This window comes from Acinonyx jubatus, chromosome C1 (genome assembly GCF_027475565.1).
Source record: "Acinonyx jubatus isolate Ajub_Pintada_27869175 chromosome C1, VMU_Ajub_asm_v1.0, whole genome shotgun sequence".
Taxonomy (NCBI): Eukaryota; Metazoa; Chordata; class Mammalia; order Carnivora; family Felidae; genus Acinonyx; species Acinonyx jubatus.
The window spans coordinates 50224554-50247465 of record NC_069381.1 but is presented as its reverse complement, the minus strand read 5'-3'; the positions used below and the strand labels follow the sequence as shown (position 1 = coordinate 50247465).

At 40.1% G+C, this 22912-nt stretch overlaps 1 protein-coding gene across 4 annotated transcripts in view; it reads right to left on the bottom strand.

The window, feature by feature from the left end:
* Nucleotides 1-22912, bottom strand: part of PATJ (PATJ crumbs cell polarity complex component) — a 362166-nt gene that overhangs the window by 29624 nt on the left and 309630 nt on the right. For all 4 annotated transcript variants that reach the window (XM_027059027.2, XM_053214164.1, XM_053214163.1 and 1 more), the window contains 6 exons: nucleotides 17724-17807; nucleotides 11737-11930; nucleotides 8936-9083; nucleotides 7747-7833; nucleotides 3275-3389; nucleotides 2188-2225 (listed from right to left, as the gene is read on the bottom strand). In XM_027059027.2, the coding sequence (XP_026914828.2) occupies nucleotides 2188-2225; nucleotides 3275-3389; nucleotides 7747-7833; nucleotides 8936-9083; nucleotides 11737-11930; nucleotides 17724-17807 (666 nt within the window). The remainder of the gene's footprint in view (nucleotides 1-2187; nucleotides 2226-3274; nucleotides 3390-7746; nucleotides 7834-8935; nucleotides 9084-11736; nucleotides 11931-17723; nucleotides 17808-22912) is intronic.

Sequence of the window (22912 nt, the reverse complement as noted above, 5' to 3'; positions counted from 1 at the left end):
GGGCTCTGTGCTGACAACACAGACCGCGCTGTGTTTCTCTCTCTGCCGCTCCCCTGCATGTGCTCTCTCTTTCCCTCTCTAAATAAACTTAAAAAAACAAAAAAACAAAAAAACTCATGTCACATAAGTGTGAGGACTCATTCTTTACTATTAATAACACTACGAATGCTGCCACATCATGTCTATAAAAGAAGAATGGTGATGCTGACCTCTCTAGTCACAGGTAATTTATACCCTGTTTTCCAGCACGTTTGTGTCTAGCTTTTATTTCCTGAATGCATCAATAGTAAAGCCCTGCATGCAAAATGGCAAGATGCATTTCATCGCAAAGTTTCTGCTTGGACCATTTGTGGGAGAATACAGTTGGTAGGAGCAGGCTGTTTTATAAAAGCCTGTAAAAAAAACCAACTGGCTGAAACAACTAAGGAAGCATAAAATGATATTTTATAAATCTTGGAATGAGGAGAAATTTATGGAATAACTTGGCTTTGTTCGAATCCATTATAATGCTTCCTTAATTTGTCCATAATTATGTATATGTTGGTAGATTTAACTTTCCTATAGGAAAGTTATGTCCATATGTCCCTATGTCCCATAGGAACATCTGAGTTGCCACTCTGGTGGAAAGACATTAGGAACAAATAAAACAGATTTAGCTAAAGTTGTAATCACTAATAATGGATGTCACTTCCTGGACATTTATGATGTACTAGGTACAATGCCAGGCACACCATTTGCATGACTGCATTTAATCCACACAAGATTTACTTCGTGAGGTGTTATAGTCCCCAGTTTACAGATAAGAAAACCTGAAGTCAGTAACTTGACAAAGGTTATAGAGCTAATAAACGGTAGAATGCCTTCAAACACAGCTATGATTGACTCCAGAGAGCTAAGCTATGCTGGATATCTCTTCACTGCAGTTGAACCGTGGTTATAGCAAGGTCATACTTCTTGAATCCCAAATGTAATGTTTAGAGACAGAGATAGAGGGAACGTGCATGCGAGCAGGGGAGGGGCAGAGAGAGAGAAAGAGAGGGAGAATCCTAAGCAGCCTTATGCCCAGTGCGAGCCCAGTGTGAGGCTTGATCTCACTACCATGAGATCATGACCCGAGCCAAAATCAAGAGTTGGGCTCAGCTGAATGAGCCACTCAGGTGCCCCCAAATTTAATGTTTAAAAATGATCAAAGTGAAAGTACTTTCCAATATTCTGGATATCACACAGGAGTTTGAACATCAGGATATGACAATTTTATGAAATACATATTATACAATCTTTTGGGGAAGGGAATTTAGTAACATGTATAGAAGCCTTTAAATAACAAGTGTGGCTCTTGATTCAACAATTTCATTTCTAGAGGTACCTGGGTAGCCCAATCTATAGAGCACGTGACCCTTGATCTTGGGGTTGTAAGTTCAAAGCCCACACTGAGTTAGAGATTACTTAAAGATTAAAAAAAAATTTTTTTTATAAACAAACAAAAACCAATTTCATTTTAGGAACAAATCCTGAAGAAATCACTCATGATATGGACAAAAAAGAAATACAAAGATGTTGTTATAAAAGAGCAAAAGTTGAGAAATGTGCTAATTGTTTAGTAGGAGGAAGCTGATTAAAAAAATTATAGCACATGATATGATGGGATACTATAAAACCAATAGAAATCGTCAACAAATACAAGCATGACTAAAAGTTCATGCTTTAAAGTGAAAAAGACAATGGGGTGCCTGGGTAGCTCAGTCGGTTGAACATCCAACTCTTGATTTCAGCTCAGGTCATGGTCTCACAGTGGTGGGACTGAGCTCTGCACTGGGCTCCATGCTGGTTGTGGAGCCTGCTTAAAATTCTCTCTCTGCCCCTCCCCTGCTGGCTTTCTCTCTCTCAAAATATAAAAGTGAAAAAGATAAGCCTCAAGAGTATATCCATATGATATCATTTTGTTGTTGTTGTTGTTTTGTAAAACTTAAACACATGCACAAAACATAGTGGATGGGATGTACCCAAAGATTCACAGTGGTCACCATGCGGCTTTACTGATTTTTCTATTTATGAAAGATAGGCCATTTGATTACTTCAGCGAAACTTAAAAGAGGACAGTAACAATCCAACAAATTATATAATAAGGAGAAAATATACATTTTATGCAAATCAACAAAGATCAGAAAAATAGCAAAATTGACTTACCCTGATTATTTCAACGGTCCTTGGTCCTGTATCTGCGCCTATAAATAAAAAAGCAACACAATTAACTTTTTAAAATTAAGAGACAACATAGTATTTCATATTATCCCATAAAAATGGTGTCATTTTCTAGGCCTTTCAAGAGAGAATACTGGAGCTAATGGCATGACATACTTTCCCCAAATCCAAAATGGCAACTATTGATTAGGGGCTACTTTGAAGAAGCCCTCTGTTTGACATGGATGTGGTCATCATCATTTGGTCTGACAAAAGCTGATGGGCTGTACCAGCAGCTGCCTGGAATATGGTGATTAAACGGCTTGAGGGGGTGAGCTATTAGTGTTTTACTGTACATTTTTCTGCCTTAATCAAAGATAACCCTCTACTCAAGGAAAGACTTAAAAATACGCCCTGCTCTGCTCCACTTGCAATGGCATATGCATGTGTAACTTTCCTCAAGTGACCTGTAATTTCAAATTTTTCTCTTTGGAAATGGTTTTACTTTATGAAGTGCCTACACCCGAGGTGGGATTTGAACTCACAACCCCGAGATCAAGAGTCGCGTGCTCCTCCAACTGAGCCAGCCAGGCCCCCCACTTTATGAAGCACTTTAGATTTCCGCTTTCCTGCCACATGATTTGTGTAAAATTTAAGGCAAAATTCCCAAAATGAATCTCTATGGGTTTACTTTCTTTAGAACTGGCTTTTCATAAAGGCTGGGGCTTATGTGCACACGTTCAAAGATTTAAACTTAGTATCTTAACTGAAGGAAGGTGAAGAGATTGTTTAAAAAAAAATTTTTTTTTTAAACGTTTATTTATTTTTTGAGAGACAGAGCATGAGCTAGGAAGGGGACAGAGAGAGAGGGAAAGTCACAGATTCTGAAGCAGGCTCCAGGCTCCGAGCCGTCAGCACAGAGCCCGATGCGGGGCTCGAACCCATGAACCATGAGATCATGACCTGAGCCAAAGTCAGCCGCCCAGCTGACTAAGCCACCCGGGTGCCCCAAAGAGATTGTTTTTTAAAAAATATTAATATTAAAAAAGTTGGGCAGTGGGATGTCTTTCCTCGAGGTGTGTCCAAGTAATACCTGAACTTTTGGGGGAAGGGTCTGTAGCTCTTTTTGTGCCGACCAGGCTTTGCAGGCTGGCGATGACAGGAGCGAGGGCGGGGTGGAAGCTGTTCTGTGCACTGTGTTGGCTGCCCTGGAAAGAAAAGCCGGTAGTCAGCTGCGTGGAGACACGGGCTTGCTCTTAAAAATTCAGACTTAGTACTTTAATTACTGAAGTAACCATAACCATATCATAGAAAATTCTAGAGAGGCTAAAAGGGAAAACAGAAGTTAGCCCTACACATCCTCTTACCACACAACCCAATTTCATCTGACGTTTTTCCATTGCATTCCCCTTTCATTTGTGCTTTTACGTATGGTTTCAATCATCAGGATAGGAAACGTGTAATAATTTTTAAAAGTTTATTTATTTTGAGAGAGAGAGAGAGAAAGAGAGCATGAGCCACCCAGTTGCCCTGAAAACTTGTGATAATTTAAGCTTTTCTTGCTCCACATGAAATCAGAAACATTTTCCTAGGCTGTTACATAGTGTTTATATATATGATTATATAGCATCACATATATATGATTATATATAAACATATATATATGATGCTAGCTATATAATCATATAATTATGTATACATGTTTATATAAAACAACTATAATAAAATCTTAACAGACATTTTCTCCTCAGTTGAAGGAGAAAGCAGCAAATATCAAGGAGATACGTTGTTTTGTGAGGGGGTTAAATTTTTTTCTCAAAGATTTTCCTGGAGTCAGTAGTAATCCAGCCCAATCTGTTATACTTCCATTACTGTCCTTTTATTCATTTAAATAAATATTTGAGGTCTACAATGTATTGTAACATATGGTTAGTGGCTACTCAAAGAGAGTCATGTACACAGTGGAGGACCCTTGCAGAAAATAATATAACCAAAGAAAAAAGTAAAAAGAAAATAATGCAACCAAGAGTACAGAAGGTTTTCTACCAAATTTTCAAGGTTATGCCTCAAAATTATGATAAATTATAATTTGATCCATTTCCCTAGTTCCATCATGCAAGTTGTTTAACATTTTAACATTCTTTAAATATGAAAATTTACAAGGGCATCTGGGTGGCTCAGCTGGTTATGTGTCCTACTCTGGATTTCAGCTCAGGTCATGATCTCACAACTGTGAGATTGAGCCCCTTGTCAGGGGAAGCCTGCTTGGGATTCTCTCTTTCTGCCCCTCCCCCACTCATGCGTGCACGTGTGCACACGTTCTCTCTCAAAATAAACTTAAAAAAAATACAGAAAAGGTGAATTATACAGTAGACATTCATATGCATGCCACTTAGATTCCACAATCAATATTTTGCTGTATTTTCTTTATCACATATCCATTATCTGTTCATCAACTTTGAAAATTATTTTCAAAGCAGGCTCACATTGCCAGCATGGGGCCCGATTTGGGGCTCAAACTCACTAATCGTGAGATCATGACCTGAGCAGTAGCTTAACTGACTGAGCTACCCATGTGCTCCAATTTAATTTTTTAAAGTGTATTTTTATTTATTTAGAGAGACAGAGTATCAGTGGGGGAGAGAGAGAGAGAGAGAGAGAGAGAGAGAGAGAGAGAGAGAGAGAGAATCTTAAGCAGGCCCCATACTCAGCACGGAGCCCAAGGCAGGGCTTGATCTCACACCCTGAAATCATGACCTAAGCCAAAATCAAAAGTCAGATGCTCAACCAACTGATCTACCCAGGCACCCCTATTCATCAATTTTTAAAAATTCATTTCAAAGTAAGTTATAGACATCAATACACTTCACAATGGATATGTATATTTAGAGGAGTGTTTTTATATTTTTCCTGAAAGGATTTAAATCAATAGTGCTATAATACTCAGAATTAAGGAAGTACAGAATATTATAATTTTGCCTAAAAAATCTTAGAGCAATGTGTTTGCCAAGGCCTTTATAAATATGAACTGTGCCTGGCAGTATTCCCTCAGTTACCTGAGGGAAAGATTTCTCAAGTGTTTTTCCATTACACAGTTTGCACTACAGAGTAAAGATACTCTCTTCTGGTTGCCAGGGAAAGACATTATTTTAAAAGAAGGAGCTTGGGCGCCTGGGTAGCCCAGTCCGTTGAGCATCTGACTCTTGATTTTGGCTTAGGTCATCATCTCACAGTTTGTGAGAATGGGCCCCGTGTTGGACTCTGTGCTGGTGGCATGGAGCCTGCTTGGTATTCTCTCTCTCTCTCTCTCTCTCTCTCTCTCTCTCTCTCTCTGTCCCTCTCCCATTCACGCTCTCTCAAAAATAAACATTAAAAAAAATGACTCATGAATTATGGATTATTAATCAAGTCTTATTTCCTCTGAGCTATCTCACAGCTAATTTCTATACTATTCTTAAAATAAAGAAAGTAAATAAATAAAAGAGGCTTGGTAGCCCCCAAAGATAGATCTCTCTTAATGAACCTACTTTCTCTAGGCCAAGTCAGTGAATTATAATTCTCCTTGGCTTTCAAAAGAAGACATTTATCTCCCCATCTTGTAATTGCCCAGAAAGAAATCTGTGCCCCTAGGGGGTCCTGACTGCTTTTAAATAGGTTTGGGAATAGGGTCCTTTTTTTTTTTTTTCTCCAGCTGGGTCATGGGCTGGTCTTCAATTCACCATCATGGAGAACATATCTTTCCACAGCCAGCTATAAGCCTTCTTTCAATTAGCCAAATATGACTGCTGCCTCTCATATAATCTTAGCCAAATTTTAAGGACAAAGTAAGGATACAACATATTTACTGTTTTTCTTAAAACTGAGTCAGACTTCTACCCCCTGAAGTAAAAATTCTGTGTAAGAAGGTAAGGCACTTTGATACTTTGTCTCAGGTTTACAAAATAGAACAGCTCACATTTATATATCAGATAAATGGTGATGATGGTTTTATTGACATTTAATAATAGACCTTCTAAATTTGTTAGCTCTGCATTTAACCTGAGTGTGAACTTTATTAATCACCCAAGACATTCTTCTTATACATGTTCCTCAAGGGCAGAAATCTAGTTCTACTTACTACCTCGTCCTTCAATTCAAACTTTTCTTAAAACACTGGAATCCTTTGTATCCCTTTGTGCTTTTGTATATGCTAGTCCATCTGTCTGGGATGCCTTCTCCCTCTTTTCAACCTATCAAACTCCTTTTGCAGTGAGACCCAAAGGGGCCTCCTTTGTGGCGCCTTCCCATATTCTCCAAAGAGGAAAAATTTTATCCCTAGGATTGTTCAGGGATAATCTAACCTCCTGTTAGATTAGTGAAATTAGCCATTAGTGAAATCACTCAACAAGTGAATCTTCCACTAAGGAAGAAGCTGAGACAACTATTTTGCATCTGAGGTTCCCACTGTTGATACAAGTCTGGTTAGAATCATTATCAACCATTTACTCCTGGAGTCCCATGGCAGCGCTGTGTCTTAGTACACATGATATTTGCTGCTCATTGTGTAGACCAGAAATGAAAGAGATAAAATATTCTAAACTTAACATGATGTTTATTGGGTTTCACTACTTTCAAGATTCTCTAAGACAAGATACCTAGTCTGTGATCCTATCCAAACAATGGTATTTTTTTTTTCACCTATTTGCTAATACCAATGAAGCAAAAGAGGCAGTTCGTAGCATTCCAGAAGCATTCCTGTATGCAAACCACAAAACGACTTCTGAACAAAGGCCTTGGAGAGGCTTTAAGCCTATGGCAACCAGGAAGAGGACCAAAACTCATGCTTTTAACCTCAAAACAAAGGCCCATCTATAACCCACAAAGGGGAATGGAGGTCACAGGCAGGTTTCTACAGTTTCATTATGTACCAAATGGGACTAAACATATAGTCTACCATCTTGATTTTTCAGCCATTATAATTAAAACAAAATAAAAAACCCCAAAACTTTGAAATATACTTTGTTAAAAAAAAAAAAAGTGGCACTTACATCAGCCTTGCAAATAAACATAAGATGTTTGCTAACCTACAAAATGTCACCCACTAAGGCCTCCCTCTCATAGGATAACCCCCCACACTTCACTCTCTTAGGAATATACCATTAATTGCCCTCAGCATGTGTGAGTGGCTATTCACAAGTTAACTTTATAGCAATATTTAATTGAACGAATAGAACAATGTTGTGCTAATGAGGGTCAAATTGCCACCAGATGTTGCTTCTTTCTTTCTTTTTTTTTTTTTAAATAAACACAGCTGTGTACATGCATGCATAGGCAATACAGAGCTAATAGTGGACAACAAAAGTAGTTCTAAGAAAACACTGGCAGGCAATAAAGGAGAGAAAAATCTAGGGATTAATGAATTTCCATCCCACCTTTCATTTTTATTTCAAACACATTAAAATGCACTGAACTTGGTATTGTGAATATGCTGTATATTATACATTATTTCCAAACAACCACTTATGAAATGGGGACTTTCTCTCAGTGGGGACAGGTAAGTCAGTGTGATGGGAAGCCATCAACAACCTGACTGTTCTGTGACGTCTTCCTTGAGGAGGTCCAGGAACCAGCACGGAGTCTTCCAATCTCTAGCTGCACCAGCCCCTGTGCACACTTGGAAAGACAAGAAAAGAGGTGAAAACCAGCATTTATACTCTAAAATTATCATGGCAGGGCCTCTGCTCATCTCTGCAGCCAACAATTGTAAATGGGTGACAAAAGCAACAGGCAAAAAGGAAATTCAGTCCTCAAAAAATCACACAAAACGACAGAAATTCACCAACTCAGCGGTATTCACGTCATGACTTCATGACTTTTTAAAACATGGTAAAAGGATTACATTTCAATTCACCTCTTTTCCTTTTCCCTTCTGATGAAAGTATTCACGAGCAGTGACATAATTAAGGAAAAGTGGGTGAAAGGAAGACCAAGAAATCAGACATGGAGATAATCTACAAATAACTTCTCTCCTAAGTCACAACCGAGAGTTGACTACACTAGAAAATCAGGATCTTGCAATAAACAAAATTCTTTTGTCTTTGCAAAAGCTTCCACAGCTATTTGTGAAACAGCATAAGACGCAGCTGGTTATAATTCAATGCAAAGTTACAGGAGCTTTTATTAATCCGTTTCCTCCAAAGGAGGTAGGGTCCATGTCGCAGAGACACTTGGAAGGGAAGGAATTCTGAACCTTTGCCTCCCTATGACTTCAGTGAGGAATGGCTCTAGTGGTGAGAAAACCACTCAAGCAGACCCTTGTCATCTTGGGCGTGCTGCTCTACTTTTTCAAACTTCCTTTGTGAATCAGAGGACTTGGTCTAGATAATCTTTAGTGGTCCCTCAAGCAGTAAAAGCTAGATTGGGTAAATTCACGACAATACAGCGTTAGAGAGAGGAGGAATTTTGTGATTCCAGGAGAACTTATACCATCTAATGCACTTGAGGATAATTGTGGATACTTGGATTCTCACAGGTATAAAAACTAGCTTAGAAATCCCCAAAGAGGTTACTCCTCAATCCTGTTAGTCATTATAGCAGCTTTCTTGTAAAGCTGTTTATGATGGGTTAAAGTAATCAGAGTTTAGATCTCTAGTTAAAACTCGAATTAGCAGAAAGTCTAACCCATTTTATAACCAAGCCAGTTTAGAACTGTCCCCCGCCCCGGTCCCCAGACTTTAGTTACACCAGCCAGGCAAAAAGCAGCCTGGGGACTCACCTTGAGGACAGTGGCCACCGTCTCCTGTGAGGCATTTCTCATGTCCTCCCCATTCACAGATAAGATCTGATCTCCCTGAATCAATCTCCTATCAAGGTCTGCAGCTCCACCTTTCACGATGTCAGAAATAAACACTCCACTTCCATTTCTGTGAATACCATAGAGCAGTGGAAATGGCACAATTTAGTATTTCTTTAGTAAATCTGAGATTACTTACATTCTACACAGTTTCACTAAATCCTAACGCTTGGAAGAATGGTCCTACAAAGCCATCTCATCCAATTATATCCACTAACTTCCCAAATGATAAACCTCAGAGTGCTTGCCTTTTAAATAGTTTATACCTATTTGTGCTGCCTACTGTAAAATTCATTTTTATTGGCCCAAGGGCATTATTTCTGCAAGAGGATAATCTTAGTGAAATGAAATGGAAATTCACTTTAAAAAGCATAGTACTCTTAAAAAATTTTTTTTAAATGTTTACTTCTTAGAGAGAGCAAGAAGGGGAGGGGCAGAAAGAGAGGGAGATATAGAATATGAAGCAGGCTGCAGGCTCCAGGCTCCACACTGTCAGCCCAGAGCCCAACGCGGGGCATGAACTCACAGACAACGAGGTCATGACCTTAGCCGAAGTTGGACGTTTAACTGACTGAGTCACCCAGGCGCCCCTTAAAATGTACAAGTTATTTCCTTATAGATTAAGTACTCTTAAAATGTAAAAGTTATTTCCTTATAGATTAGCTCACTTACTAGTATCTGATCAATTTCTAGTTTTATCACTCTTCCTTTTCCTGTTGTTACTAAGGTTTTAATTATAATTATTTATTTGAGGAGTAAATAAATTTGTATGTCTCAAATTCAAGAGGTTAAAAAGTGGAGAAAGCACCTGGGGCTTCCTCACTGTTTTTTAAGGCTGTATTCGATTCTACAGAGGTTCTTTACTTTCATGATGAGTAAAATATATAGATAAAATATAGAGGTTATTGTCAGTCTCTAGCTGTTGCAAACAATGTGCAATGGGGAACATATCTACAAGAATACTGTTAGGATACATTTCTAGTTGTGGAATTGCTAAGTCAAAGAATTGTACATTGTGAAAGCATATACACCTGATCCTTTACAATGGAACATTTTGGGCTAAGGAACGTGAATGTTCCTTACAAACCCAATCTGAAATACTAGTGTTGTATGAAGATGGTTTTATCAATCCACTATGAGGCAATAAAGTAAAAACCATTAGTCTCTGTGGAATCTCGCCAGGCATATGCATGTGTCACAGGTAAGCAAACTTCAACATGGGTTCTGTCAGGTGCTCTGCACCAGGTATGCAGGGAGTTTGTTTAGAAATATGAGTCTCAACTTTTTTGATTTGTAATGCATTTTCTGAGTGACGATTTAACAGTGCTGAAGAATGAGATCAGGACAGCACAGTACCTGGCACAAAATCAGTGCTCTCAAAAACTCTCTAATATTTTATTTTAATAACAGCTTGGACTGCTGGAAAAAAAACACTGGGCTAGCCATCAGAAGTCTTTGAAGGCACAGGATGTAATATATGTAAAACCATTTCAATGCTCCCTAAGATGATGGTTGATAACCATTTAAGGCCATATTGGGGCGTCACCTGACAATCTTGCAGCCCTGTTGGAATAAAAACACACCAAATAACTAAAACCAGTAAACCATGGAAGCTGGAATTGCAGTTGCAAGATATGACTTACTTCTCTAATCTACTGATATTATTCTATAATGCCTATCATATGGGTAAGTGGCACAGACTTCAAATGAAAAGCCTAGCCACCAGGATCTACCTACATTTTTGGTGCAAGTTACCTTTTGGGGACATCTTTCTTAATGAAAACTACTGTCATAAAGAATTTGTCTCTCAACTACACTTATTCAGCTAGTTTTTGAAACTCACCAGCTAGATGTAGTTAACAGCATAAGATTAACATGGTACTCATGGCAGAGGAATTTTCTTTCTCTTTTAAAAAATTTTTAAAGTCTATTTATTCACTGAGAGAGAGCACAAGCAGGGGAGAGGCAGAGAGAGGGAGGGAGAGAGAATCCCAAGCAGGCTCTACACTGTCAGTGCAAAGCCCGATGTGGGGTTTGAACCCACGAACCGTGAGATCATGACCTGACCCAAAGGCAGATGCTTAACCGACTGAGCCACCCAGGCACTCCGGAATTTTCTTAACCCAATTCTGTATAAACCTATCTCTTGATATTAGCTATTTCTTGGGTAAAGCCTCAGATCTAAGTGACTCCAAGGTATAAAAACCCTTTTGAGTCTCTTATTTATTTATTTATTTATAAAAAAAAAAATTTTTTTTTAACATTTTATTTATTTTTGAGACAGGAAGAGATAGAGCATGAACAGGGGAGGGTCAGAGAGAGGGAGACACAGAATCTGAAACAGGCTCCAGGCTCTGAGCTGTCAGCACAGAGCCCGACGCGGGGCTCGAACTCACGGACCGCGAGATCATGACCTGAGCCGAAGTCGGCCGCTTAACCAACTGAGCCACCCAGGCGCCCCGAGTCTCTTCTTATTCTATATGGGAACAAAGATAGTCTCAGTTGACTGGGCTTCAGGTTCTATCTTCATATGACACATTTTTTTTTTTTTTGTAAGATCTTGCTCAGAGATATTACCAATGTCATTCTAATATTTATAGATAGGTTGAATTTAGAAGCCATACTGTTAGTTTACACGAGACTTTACCTTTCAGTGTTTGTAGGCTACCTAGGGCTCTGAAGGGAAAGGCCAATCTGTCCTAACTTGTATAGTATTTCCTTACCGTTTCCCAACAATACTCAGACCCAGTCCTCGGCCGGCCTTTTTCTGCAGATCCACTGGGAAAATCTCCAAGTTCTCCTCATCCCTGTAGTGTGCCTCATCTCTATACACCACCAGCTGCACCTTCTGGGGGGTCTGCCTCAGGGCTGTGATGGCTTCTTCATGGCTGGCGCTCCTCAGGTCAATCCCATTAACCTGGAACAATGGACATCTGAGATGGGCTGCTGACAGCAGAGACCTCCATGCCGGTTCTGTCTGGAGCTCTTTAATCCAACCAGTGACAAACCTCTGGAAATTTCTAGCCGTTCCCAAGGCAGGTAGCAACTATTGGCAGTAGTAGCTGCTTCATGTATAAAGGAGGTAGCCCTTATCCTCTCCTACCCCAAAAGCATAGAGGGTGCTTAGTACACACAGGAATGCTGTTTTGCAAAGCTGTGAGCTCTACTATGGAATCAACATGGTTGGGGAGGGGGGAGGGTGAAAGGGAGCAGGAGGGGTGGAAGGGTCTAATGGCCTCGTGTAATTGAGGTCAAAAGGGAAATGAACATTAGTGTTGGTCAGCATTTTAGGACTCAGTTTGCTTATTGAATTTGACGTCCTCACTCTTAATTGCAAACATCACAACTACTTTAGAATAAGCTGGAAAAAAAATGAGAGACCAGTATTTCTGACAGTGTCGAAACCCCCTTGAAGTACACCCTTCTGAACCTGGATCCGAGAGAGCACAAACAGGACCATAAGTTAGAAGTAAACTGTACTGGAAACGGCACTGAGTAAAGCCATGGCTCTGCTTCCGGTAAATCACGTGAATTTGGACAAGTTGTGGGCCCTCAATAAGCCTCTGTTTCCTTGTCTGCTAAATGGAGATCATATAGCCAGTTTACTTATTTACTTCTTCAAACTTACTTGTGTTTTACTTAAGAAATGTTTGTGTAGTGCTTGTGTATTAGCCCTTTGTAAATATTTACTCATTTAATCCTTATACTAACTCTCTGAAATAGGTACCATTACCATTTTACAGATGATGAAAGTAAGTCACGGAGGGGCTAAAGAGACTTGACCCAGGTTATATAGCTAGTCACGGTTTGAACCCAGACTATCTTCCCACCCTTAGTCTCTATACCCTTCTGCCTCAACATACTCTTATTTAAAAAAAAAAAAAACAATTTTTTTAACATTTATTTATTTTTTGAGAGACAGAGAGAGACAGAGCATGAGCAGGGGAGGTGTAGAGACAGGGGGAGACACAGAATGTGAAGCAGGCTACAGGCTCTGAGCTGTCAGCACAGAGTCTGACGTGGGGCTCAAACTCACAAACCGTGAGATCATGACCTGAGCTGAAGTCAGTTGCTTAACCAACTGAGCCACCCAGGCACCCCTCAATGTACTCTTAGAATGAGTTATTGGATCCCCTGCCACAGAGAAAGTCAAGTACTGTTATGGATTAGTGGATTTAACAAAAAGGAGAAATTGAGGGGAAGAATGGCCAAGGACTCAAAGGAAGGGAGTCATAGGTCACTCCCTCAAGGTCATAGCTAGGAAAAGACACAAAGGGAAGAGTAGGCACAGGTCATGGCCAGTAGTGGGGTGGGTGATGGGGTGGGGGGTGGGGTGGCAGAATAGAAGACTTCCCTCAAGATGCTGGTTCTACTCCATGTTCTAGTCCATCCCTGTGTGTCCTGGGCAAGTCAAGCTTATCTCTGGTCTTCCATTCCTTCATCTGTACAATAAGGGATTGGTCTCAGGCTTTTCCAATTCTAACATTCCAAAGACTAGTGACTTGTGGCATAAAGATTGGTTACAGAGAGGGAGAAGAGAGCAATGAGCCTTTCTTGGAGAAGGTGGGTTTTGAGCAATTATTTAAAGCTGATTCTATAAGCCAGAAAAAATGTTTAAAAGCCTAATTTTCATGACGCTTTTTCTTTTCTGGTATATCTTGTGTTTGTGTTCTCAATTACATTAACTATACCCAGTGGTTAAGGGGTGCCTAGCTGGCTCTAGTTGGCAGAGCATGCGATTCTTTTTTTCTTAAAGTTTTATTTATTTAAATAGTCTTTACACCCAATGTGGGGCTCAAACTCACGACCCTGAGATCAAAACTTGCACGCTCCTCCGACGGAGCCAGCCAGGTGCCCCCAAGCATGCGACTCTTGATCTCAGGGTCATGAGTTCAAATCCCTGGGCATAGAGCTTACTTTAAAAAATAATAATAATGAAAACAAAAACAAAAACAAAAACAAAAAAACCCCAACCCAAACTGTGGTTAAGTATGGGTTTTAGATACAGACGCCCTTCAGTTTGAGCATGGATTTTAACTTACATTGTGAAACCTTATGTCTATTAGTCAAGCTAAGCTTCAACTGGGTCATTTATGAGTTGGAGATAATATCTATTTAGTGTTGTGAGGATTAAGTGAAATAAACCCTCTAAGGCATTCGGCACAGGACCTGGCACACAGTTAAGTGCAATGTAAGTTAGAAGTTGGGATTTTATAAGAAGCTGAAGTAACCCCTGTCAGGGCTGTTTTCAGTCAGTGCCAGCATTCACTGTTACTTTAGGCCCATGAGTGCACTCTCATTGTTTGTGAGGTAAATCCATAGGACAAAGGGGAAAACAATGTCTCTAGAAAATGTGGTCCGAAGTGATTATTTCCCTGTATTCCAATAGATGGCACACCAGACCACTTCTGTTACTCAAATGCAAAATAGTTACTTCCCTGGACTCCAGGTGAGTTCTCTTAAGCCTCTGAAATAGCTTGTGAGAGGCCCTAGCAATTATACTTTCCATAAAAAGCACTGTCATGAAACTAATATAATAAAAGCAATTTATACTAAATTCCAGCATGAAGATGACTGCCCAAATCCAAGACATCTGCTCCAAGTTCACAGTTTTCATTTCCTCCTTTGCTTATCAAGAGGCACCACTAAATGCACCAGTAATCATAAGAGAAATATCGCTGTGCAGCTCAAATATTGTGGAGTGATGTATTACCTTAAGTGCCTTACAGAAGCACTATATGCATTACTTAGAGCATTGATTCTAGAAGGGTAGGGGTGGTAATTGCAGAGCTCCCTATTTGAGACAAAGAGCCATAGGAGGCCCCAGTCATCAAGGGGAGTGTATCACATCTCTTGGGTAGGACGAGGAAGTGGGGAAGTCACTGCTTTCGAGGGAAAGAATAACCAAACCAGGCAGCACTTTCCCACTACATTATTCCACAGGGAAAGCCAGGCATTAGCCCTTTACTCTTTCTGCTCCCACTTGCACAAAAATAGAACAAGATAATGGACGTAGAATTAGGGAAGGATGAGGGACTGAGCCTAAAAGGAGAATCGGAAAGAAGACAGTTCATGCTAATTATAGAATCATAAATCTTGCCATGCTAAAAAATTGCTGGATTAGATCTTTGTCAGCAAAATCTGGCTTGTCCCAATTTTTAAAAAAGTAATCTCTACGCTCAATGTGGGGCTCGCACCCATGGCTCCAAGATCAAGAGTGGCATTTTCTTCTGACTGAGCCAGTCAGGCGGCCCATGGCTTGTCCTGATTTTAACAAGAGGATAGAATTAAAATTATGAAAGGCCACTGACAATGTAGAGGACTCTCATAAGTAGAAAGGCCATTGTGTGGAAAGTGCTGATACACAGTTATCTTGTTTCACGGTCTTGAAATGTACTGCCAAAGCTGGCCTGTTTTCTCAAGGCAAACCTGCAGGCCAAAGGCTGATGATGCCTAATTATGCATCTGTACACATCAACCACAACTAGCACAAGTCCAATTGTGGGGTCTAAAGCTGCTTACAAAGGAAACATGATGTTACTTGACCAAACAGCTACTTCTTAAAAAAAAAATTTTTTTTTAAATGTTTATTTATTTTGGAGAGAGACAGTGTGAGCGGGGGAGGGGAAGAGAGAGAGACACATACACAGAATCCGAAGCAGGCTCCAGGCTCCTAGCTGTCAGCATAGAGTCTGACGCAGGGCTCAAATCCACACACTGTGAGATCATGATTTGGGCCGAAGTTGGTTGCTTAACTGACTGAGCCACCCAGGTGCCCCCATACAGCTACTTCTTAACTAAACACATGACATGCTTTTGTGGACTAGATACTGCATGGGGTAAAATTTCCTGATCAATAAAAAAACAATGTTTGTTTTAGTTGACACACACTGTTATATTATATCCTGGTCATCTTTAAAGTTTATTTATTTTTGAGAGAGAAAGAGAGACAGAGCATGAGCAGGGAAGAGGCAGAGAGAGGGAGTCACAGAATCTGAAGCAGGCTCCAGGTTCTGAGCTGTCAGCAAGAGCCCGACGTGGGCTAACTCACGAACTGTGAGATCATGACCTGAGCCAAAGTTGGATGCTCAACTGACTGAGCCACCAAGTGCCCCATGTCCTGGTCATCTTTAATGAGGAGTATAGACCGTCCATCCATATTGGGTAATATAATTCAGTTGGATGCCAGGAAATGGTTTGAGTTTTCAATTTCTCCTTCCACTTAATTGCCTTCTTCATGTTAACCTATCCTGAGTATTCACTTGTACATGAATATGAAAGAGAACAGCTACAGCTGAGATATCCCATACAAATAGTTTTAAAAAGGGATTTTTTTTTACTGAAGTATAACTGTTATGAAATAAACTATATTTGAAGTATATAATTTATATTGCTAATTTATGTGATTTATACCTATGCAACCATCACCATAATCAAGAAAATGCTGCACAGATTAGATTTAGTTTCAAGTGACCATTATAGAATAATCCTTGGGCTTACAAATCATGTATCTAGGCATGTATGCATCTGTACTCTTTTGAATATTCAATCTATTCATCTTATAAAGCCAATTATGATAACACCAGTTAATTAGAAAACGTAGGGAGAAAAAAAAAAAAACAAACCCTTGAAACTCCTGACCACTAAAAAATGGTGTTATATGTAAAAGCAGTCAAGCCAAATCCCAAAGAGGCCTCGCTTATTTTTCTAACCTCATACACTTGTACCTTAATGAATGTACTGGGAATATGTCCTAATCCAATGATGAAGCACAGTAAAGGTCTGCAGAGAAACCCTGAATTTAATTTGCAGCGAGCACGGCCTCTCCTTTAACTCTTTCTTGCCTATATTTTCTGCCCTTAATTATATCTGTGGTTTCATCTTGGGAGGCAAACTTGAACCACCAAAGGGGAAATAAAATTCTATGATGTCATTCATAATGTGCTGTATTAAAGTTGCAAAGCAAAAATGCACATGCCCACCATAAAATGTTAACTATTCAATTAAATTCATCCAATGAAAGAAATAAATGTTGCCTAAAGGTCTCACATCATCAAAAAAGCTTTTTCGTTCCACCTACCAGAATGCCTGGCATTGACCTGCCATTCATCCGTTCCTTAGTTCAGACACTGCCTGCTTTGGCATTTTTTAAAAGGCTTTAACACCTTTGCTAATTGAGAGCCCATTTGAAAGAGGCAAGCTAAACATTTCATTTCTCCCTAACGGGAGAAGATTCTACATTTTCATCAACTAGAAAACAAAAGCGGAAAGCATTTTACTTAACGATTTATTAGGAGTAAGAAAACAATACTTAAAACAGTACTGAAGTCTTTAAGACATCGGCTGTCCATGTTTTTGCATATGTCTGTGTTTTTAGGAGAATTTAGACAGGTTTAGTGAAGCGGCAAAACAAGTCAAGTTGCAATACTATGCACTCTCATTTGATATTAAGATTATAGAACTATAGGTTGTACTTTTGCTTTAATTTAAAAAAGTTTTCACAGATTTAGATTGATGATCTGCCATGATTCTGATTATAGTTATTCAATGTACATTAAAGAAAGAAAAAAGAGTAAGGTACATCTTTTGCTAAATGGGAGAGAGATAAGTGAGGATAAAATGGAGTACAAGACTGAATAAATACTTTGTGGATCAAGGTCAGTAAGGGAACTGTATTTGCTAGTATTAAATGAAACTCATAGTCTTATACCTCTAATATCTGGTCACCAGCCCAAAGTCTTCCGTCTCTGGCCGCTGCTCCTTCTTCGTAGACTTCGTGTATAACTATAGCATCCTAGAAAAAACAAATTCTTATTAATTTTCAACAACCATAAATGCTTCCTTACACAAACAACCAAACCATAGGCAGCGACCCATAAATTGCCATTTGCTAATAGTGTCATATTTTATGGGACCTGAAGGTAAATAAAATACACAGTTACCATATATTCCAAGGTATAATTAATTTTTCCTAAGTTTCTTATTTCATTCCTTTAGAACTGGCTTTGCCTAATATTTCAAGGTAAACTTACCCCCTGTGTTTTACTGTTAACCTGTACATTGCTGCTGTGTATGAACTTGAGGTGAACTGTGCGTCATTCTTATTTTCATTTTATGGTATATTTTGAAACATGGTTTCAAGTATTTATTAGTATTCAAGGATTTGGCATAGATGTGTGGTCTGATGCAGGGGGTCTGTCAGGCCCATTACTTGGGCAATGAAAGAAAAGAACTTAAGTGGAGTGAAATGACCCTGGAGGATGAAGCATGGAGGAGGGGGAAGGGTGTTCATGACCTTAAGTAGGTGTAAGACAGCCGTGGGTTCCAATTCTGACCCACCATTGTGTAATCTTGGGCAAATTAATTCTTGAACTCAGCATTCTGAGCCATAAAATCAGGACAATACCTAAGGCAGGTAAGCTTGGGCTGAGGAAAGTATTTCATGGTTAGTGAATTAAAACAAAAAATTCCTATCTTTTCAAATTAATAACCTTAAATTTTAATCATCATAAAAATAACACATACCAATGTAAAGAACTCAAGCAATACCACAGCATGTAGTAAACCACAGAAATAAACTGCCTCCTTGGTCTGCCCCTCAGTCTCACTCCCCAGAGACAATCACCATCAACAGGTTTCCTAAGGATCCCTGCAGACAATGTACATCTCTACACCCAAATATTTCTATCATATGTACATATATTTTGGTGAGACTACTTTTAAAATATTCAGTTGAATATGTTCACACAACTTTCCCCCCTCATGTTAAGCAAGTAGAGGATTTTTATAGAGCTGAAAACTAAAGCAGCCAGAAGCCATTGGTTCTTTCTGCTGTTTATCAGACTGAAGGGCCTGAAAAATATGATGCTGGAAGGATTATGCCAGCTGCCTTGGAGGGCTGCTGGGAAAGGAAAAGAGCTTCTGCATGGAGACTAGACACAGAGATCTGTGGGTCCCATGAGAAGTGCAGAAGCCCTGCACTGCCCAGGTCCCCCATGCCACACCAGCCCCAGCACATGCACTGGCTTACAAGACTCTGCAAGCAATGGTCAAGGGGGCTGCAGGCCATGCACAATGGATCCCACCTTGGAAGAAGTCCTGTGTCCCAAGCACTGGGGCTTGGACGCAACAGGATTTCTAGACTTGAGGTCATGAAGGCTTGGGTAAGACGGGCTTGATGACTACTGGGGGGACTGATGATAATGGCCAGGGGCCCACCAATGATGTCTGGGAGTTTTGTGAGGAGACCAGAACCCTGAGAGCTTGAGGAGCCTGCGAAATGACTGAGGGTGATTCTGCCTTGGCCCAGAAGTATGGAACCTCAGAATCAGAATTAAATTGACATGAAGTCAAACATAAAGAAATATTTCTTGCAGAAGTATAACAAGAAAAAAAGATCCAAACCAAACTACTTTCTTAAAAAAATAAATAAAAAGGTTCTTATGTGAATTTGGGAGTAGAGAAGCAATAGAGTAGAGAAAATATTAAGAAGTTCTACAACCAGATGACTCCACTGGATTCCAAATATCTTTCTCACTACTTTCATTTTATCATCACATGCTTCTGAAAACATTCTTTATTATAGCATTTATAAAGGCAGCTCCCAGGAGACAGGAGAGGTCCCCTAATCCAGACAATTTACATTACAGATTTTGTATCAGCAACAGATTTTAGACCATTCTTTGTTTTAACTCTGATTTATGGAATTTCCGGATGCAGGGAGCATCTAGACTGCCAAGAGTTGGTTCCTCTGAACTGCTTCAAGGGAATGGCTTTGTGAAAATGTGCTGGGTCAGTGGCTTCAGGAGATCCCAGCAACACTGCCAAGATGACACCAAGGGCCAGTTTTATGAAAGTAGTGCAGGGAGAAACTAACGCAAGTTCCTTGTAATGACTTGTGTCATGCTGGTGTTTCAAGTTTGGAGGCCAAACAGCCCCCCTTCATTGGACTGACAGAATGAGACTGAACTCCTACTAACATGGTGTTTACAGAGCTCAACTTCCAGCATAACCTTCTTTAATTTTGCAACATTACAAAAGTCAAATGGGAAATTTCTCTTCATTTACACTTAAATGGAAGAAAAATATCAACTGTAGTTTTTATTCCATAAAAGTAGCCCAAGGGCGCCTGTGTGGCTCAGTCAGTTGAGTGTCCGACTTTGGCTCAGATCATAGTTTGCGGGTTCGAGCTCCACGTTGGGCTCTGTACTGACAGCTCAGAGCCTGGAGCCTGCTTTGGATTCTGTGTCTCCCTCTCTTTTTGCTCTTCCTCTGCTCACGCTCTCTCAATAAATAAATAAGTAAGTAAGTAAGTAAGTAAGTAAAATAAACACACACTAATAAAAAAAGTTGCCTGAATTAAAACCCTTTCAATACTTTCTGGGTGTTCAATGAACTCTTTTTTTTTTTTTTTTAATGTTTACTTATTTTTGAGAGAGAGAGAGAGAGAGAGAGAGAGCACAAGCAGGGGAGGGGCAGACAGAGAGGGAGACACAGAATTCAAAGCAGGCTCCAGGCTCTGAGCTGTCAGCACAGAGCCTGATGTGGGGCTCGAACCCACAAACCGTGAGATCACGACCTAAGCTGAAGTCTGGTGCTTAACCGACTGAGCCACCCAGGCGCCCCAATGAACTCTTTTTTTTAAAGTTTATTAATTTGAGAGAGAGAGTGCAGTGTGCAAGCAGGGGAGGAAGAGAGAGAGAGGGAGACAGAGAATTCCAAGCAGGCTCCGTGCTGTCAGAGCCCAACACAGGGCTCAAACTGACGAACCATGCAATCATCACCGGAGGCGAAATCAAGAGTTAGACGCTTAACCAACTGAGCCACTGAGGTGCCCCATAATGAATCTTATAAATAAAAGAAATATACTATTGCTCAAATGCCGAACTCCCTGTCAATCTGTTTTGTCCAGGAGTCTGTGTGAAAAACTCCCCATTATTTCTTCCCTTTTGCTTGACTACTGTTGTGATTTCTCTTAAAGTTATCAATGAAAATACAAGAAAACAGTAGACACTCTAACCTATCAATAGAAAAAGGCCACATTTCTTACCATGTGCCCTATGTGTTGACAATGGATTGTGAAGTTAAGGTTCTGCTCAGCTGTACTAAAAGGGGGTGCTAGACATGAGAGGTGGGGGCCAACAGGTAAATTAGAAATGTGGGCTGGTGAACTGAAAAGAAAAATAGATTTATTTTTTACAACTTACACAGTTGATAAGGTAGGACAGAATAATAAAAAAAAAAAGATACTGTATTGAGCTATTTTAGGCATCTATTTGACAAGGCAACAAAAAATTTTTACTTCTTACTTTGAAAAAATTGTGATTAGATGAAATAACGGGTCATTAATGAAAGACTGCTATTTATTGTTTTAAGGAAAAAATTTGGAGTTGATTATACACATGATTCTTATCTCCTCATTGTATATCCTCTTAAATTTTAATGCTCTTGAGCTGTTCAAGCAAAACTGCTTGTTGACACAGTTCTGAGTACCTTCTCTTCCACTCTTATCTCTGCATATTTAAGTAACATTCCTTCACCCTAGGATACCTCAGTGACTCCATCTACCAATACCAATGACTTCTAAAACTCATCTATTCCAGAAGCATTCTATTCATCATTTCCCTGTGGGTGGGTTGCTGGCTCACACAGAGGAGAGGCTATAGAGACAGATGATTATGAGCTAGGCCTCTGGAGTCAGATTTCTTAGTCCAAATCCTGGCCCTGCTACTTCTGGCCACGGGCCTGGGAAGACTGTTAACCTCTCCAGGCCTTAGCTTCCTCATGTTTATATGGTTTTAACAATACTATTTGCACATAAAGCTTTATGTACAATGCCAGCACATAGTAAGGAAGTGGGAACATCTCATTTATTTTAACACCTCTGTGCCAGAGTTGCTGCATGCTTCCCATTCGTGCCATTCAATCCTCATAACGACGAAGCAAGTGCCGTATTATTAGTCTCATTTACGGTTGGGGATATGGAGGCTCAGAAGGATTCAGACTTGACCAGGTCTTTGCATCTTCTAAGTAGGAAAGATCACATTCCAACTTGGGACTGTTTAACACCAAAGCCTGTGTTCCTACAGCCATTGCAAGCATCTCATCTGTTTTGAATATTTTATTTTGCACTTGTATAGAAGCTAACCTGGGATTTTCCATATGGCATCAATTCTGTTGAAATACTGTCTCCTTAACTCCACAGCAAAAACCTTAAGGGCATGGGCTGATCATTTTGTAGACAGTGAACAAAAAGACAACTGGGGAAGTGAAAATTGAAGCCTCTCGCATAATGAAGTGGGGTGATGATCTATGGACCTCACTTGCTAGTTAGGGGTTTGTGCTATACAAAACACGATGGAACTTGTGTTCCCATCCCACATGGGGTTCTCCCCAACCCAACATGGAGTCTTTCTCTCTCTCTTTTTTTTTTTAATTTTTTTAACGTTTATTTATTTTTGAGACAGAGAGAGACAGAGCATGAACAGGGGAGGGTCAGAGAGAGAGGGAGACACAGAATCCGAAACAGGCTCCAGGCTCTGAGCTGTCAGCACAGAGCCCGACGCGGGGCTTGAACTCACGGACCATGAGCTCATGACCTGAGCCGAAGTCGGATGCTTAACCGACTGAGCCACCCAGGCGCCCCTCTCTCTCTCTTTTTAATGTTTTTATTTATTTTTGAGAGATAGACACAGCACGAGCTAGTGAGGGGCAGAGAGAGAAAGGGAGACACAGAATCTGAAGCAGGTTCCAGGCTCTGAGCTCTCAGCACAGAGCCTGATGCGGGGCTCGAACTTGTCAACTGCGAGATCATGCCCTGGGCGGAAGTTGGACCCTCAACTGACTGAGCCACCCAGGTGCCCCTAGCTCTCTCTTAATTCCATTTGTTGTTCTTGTCTC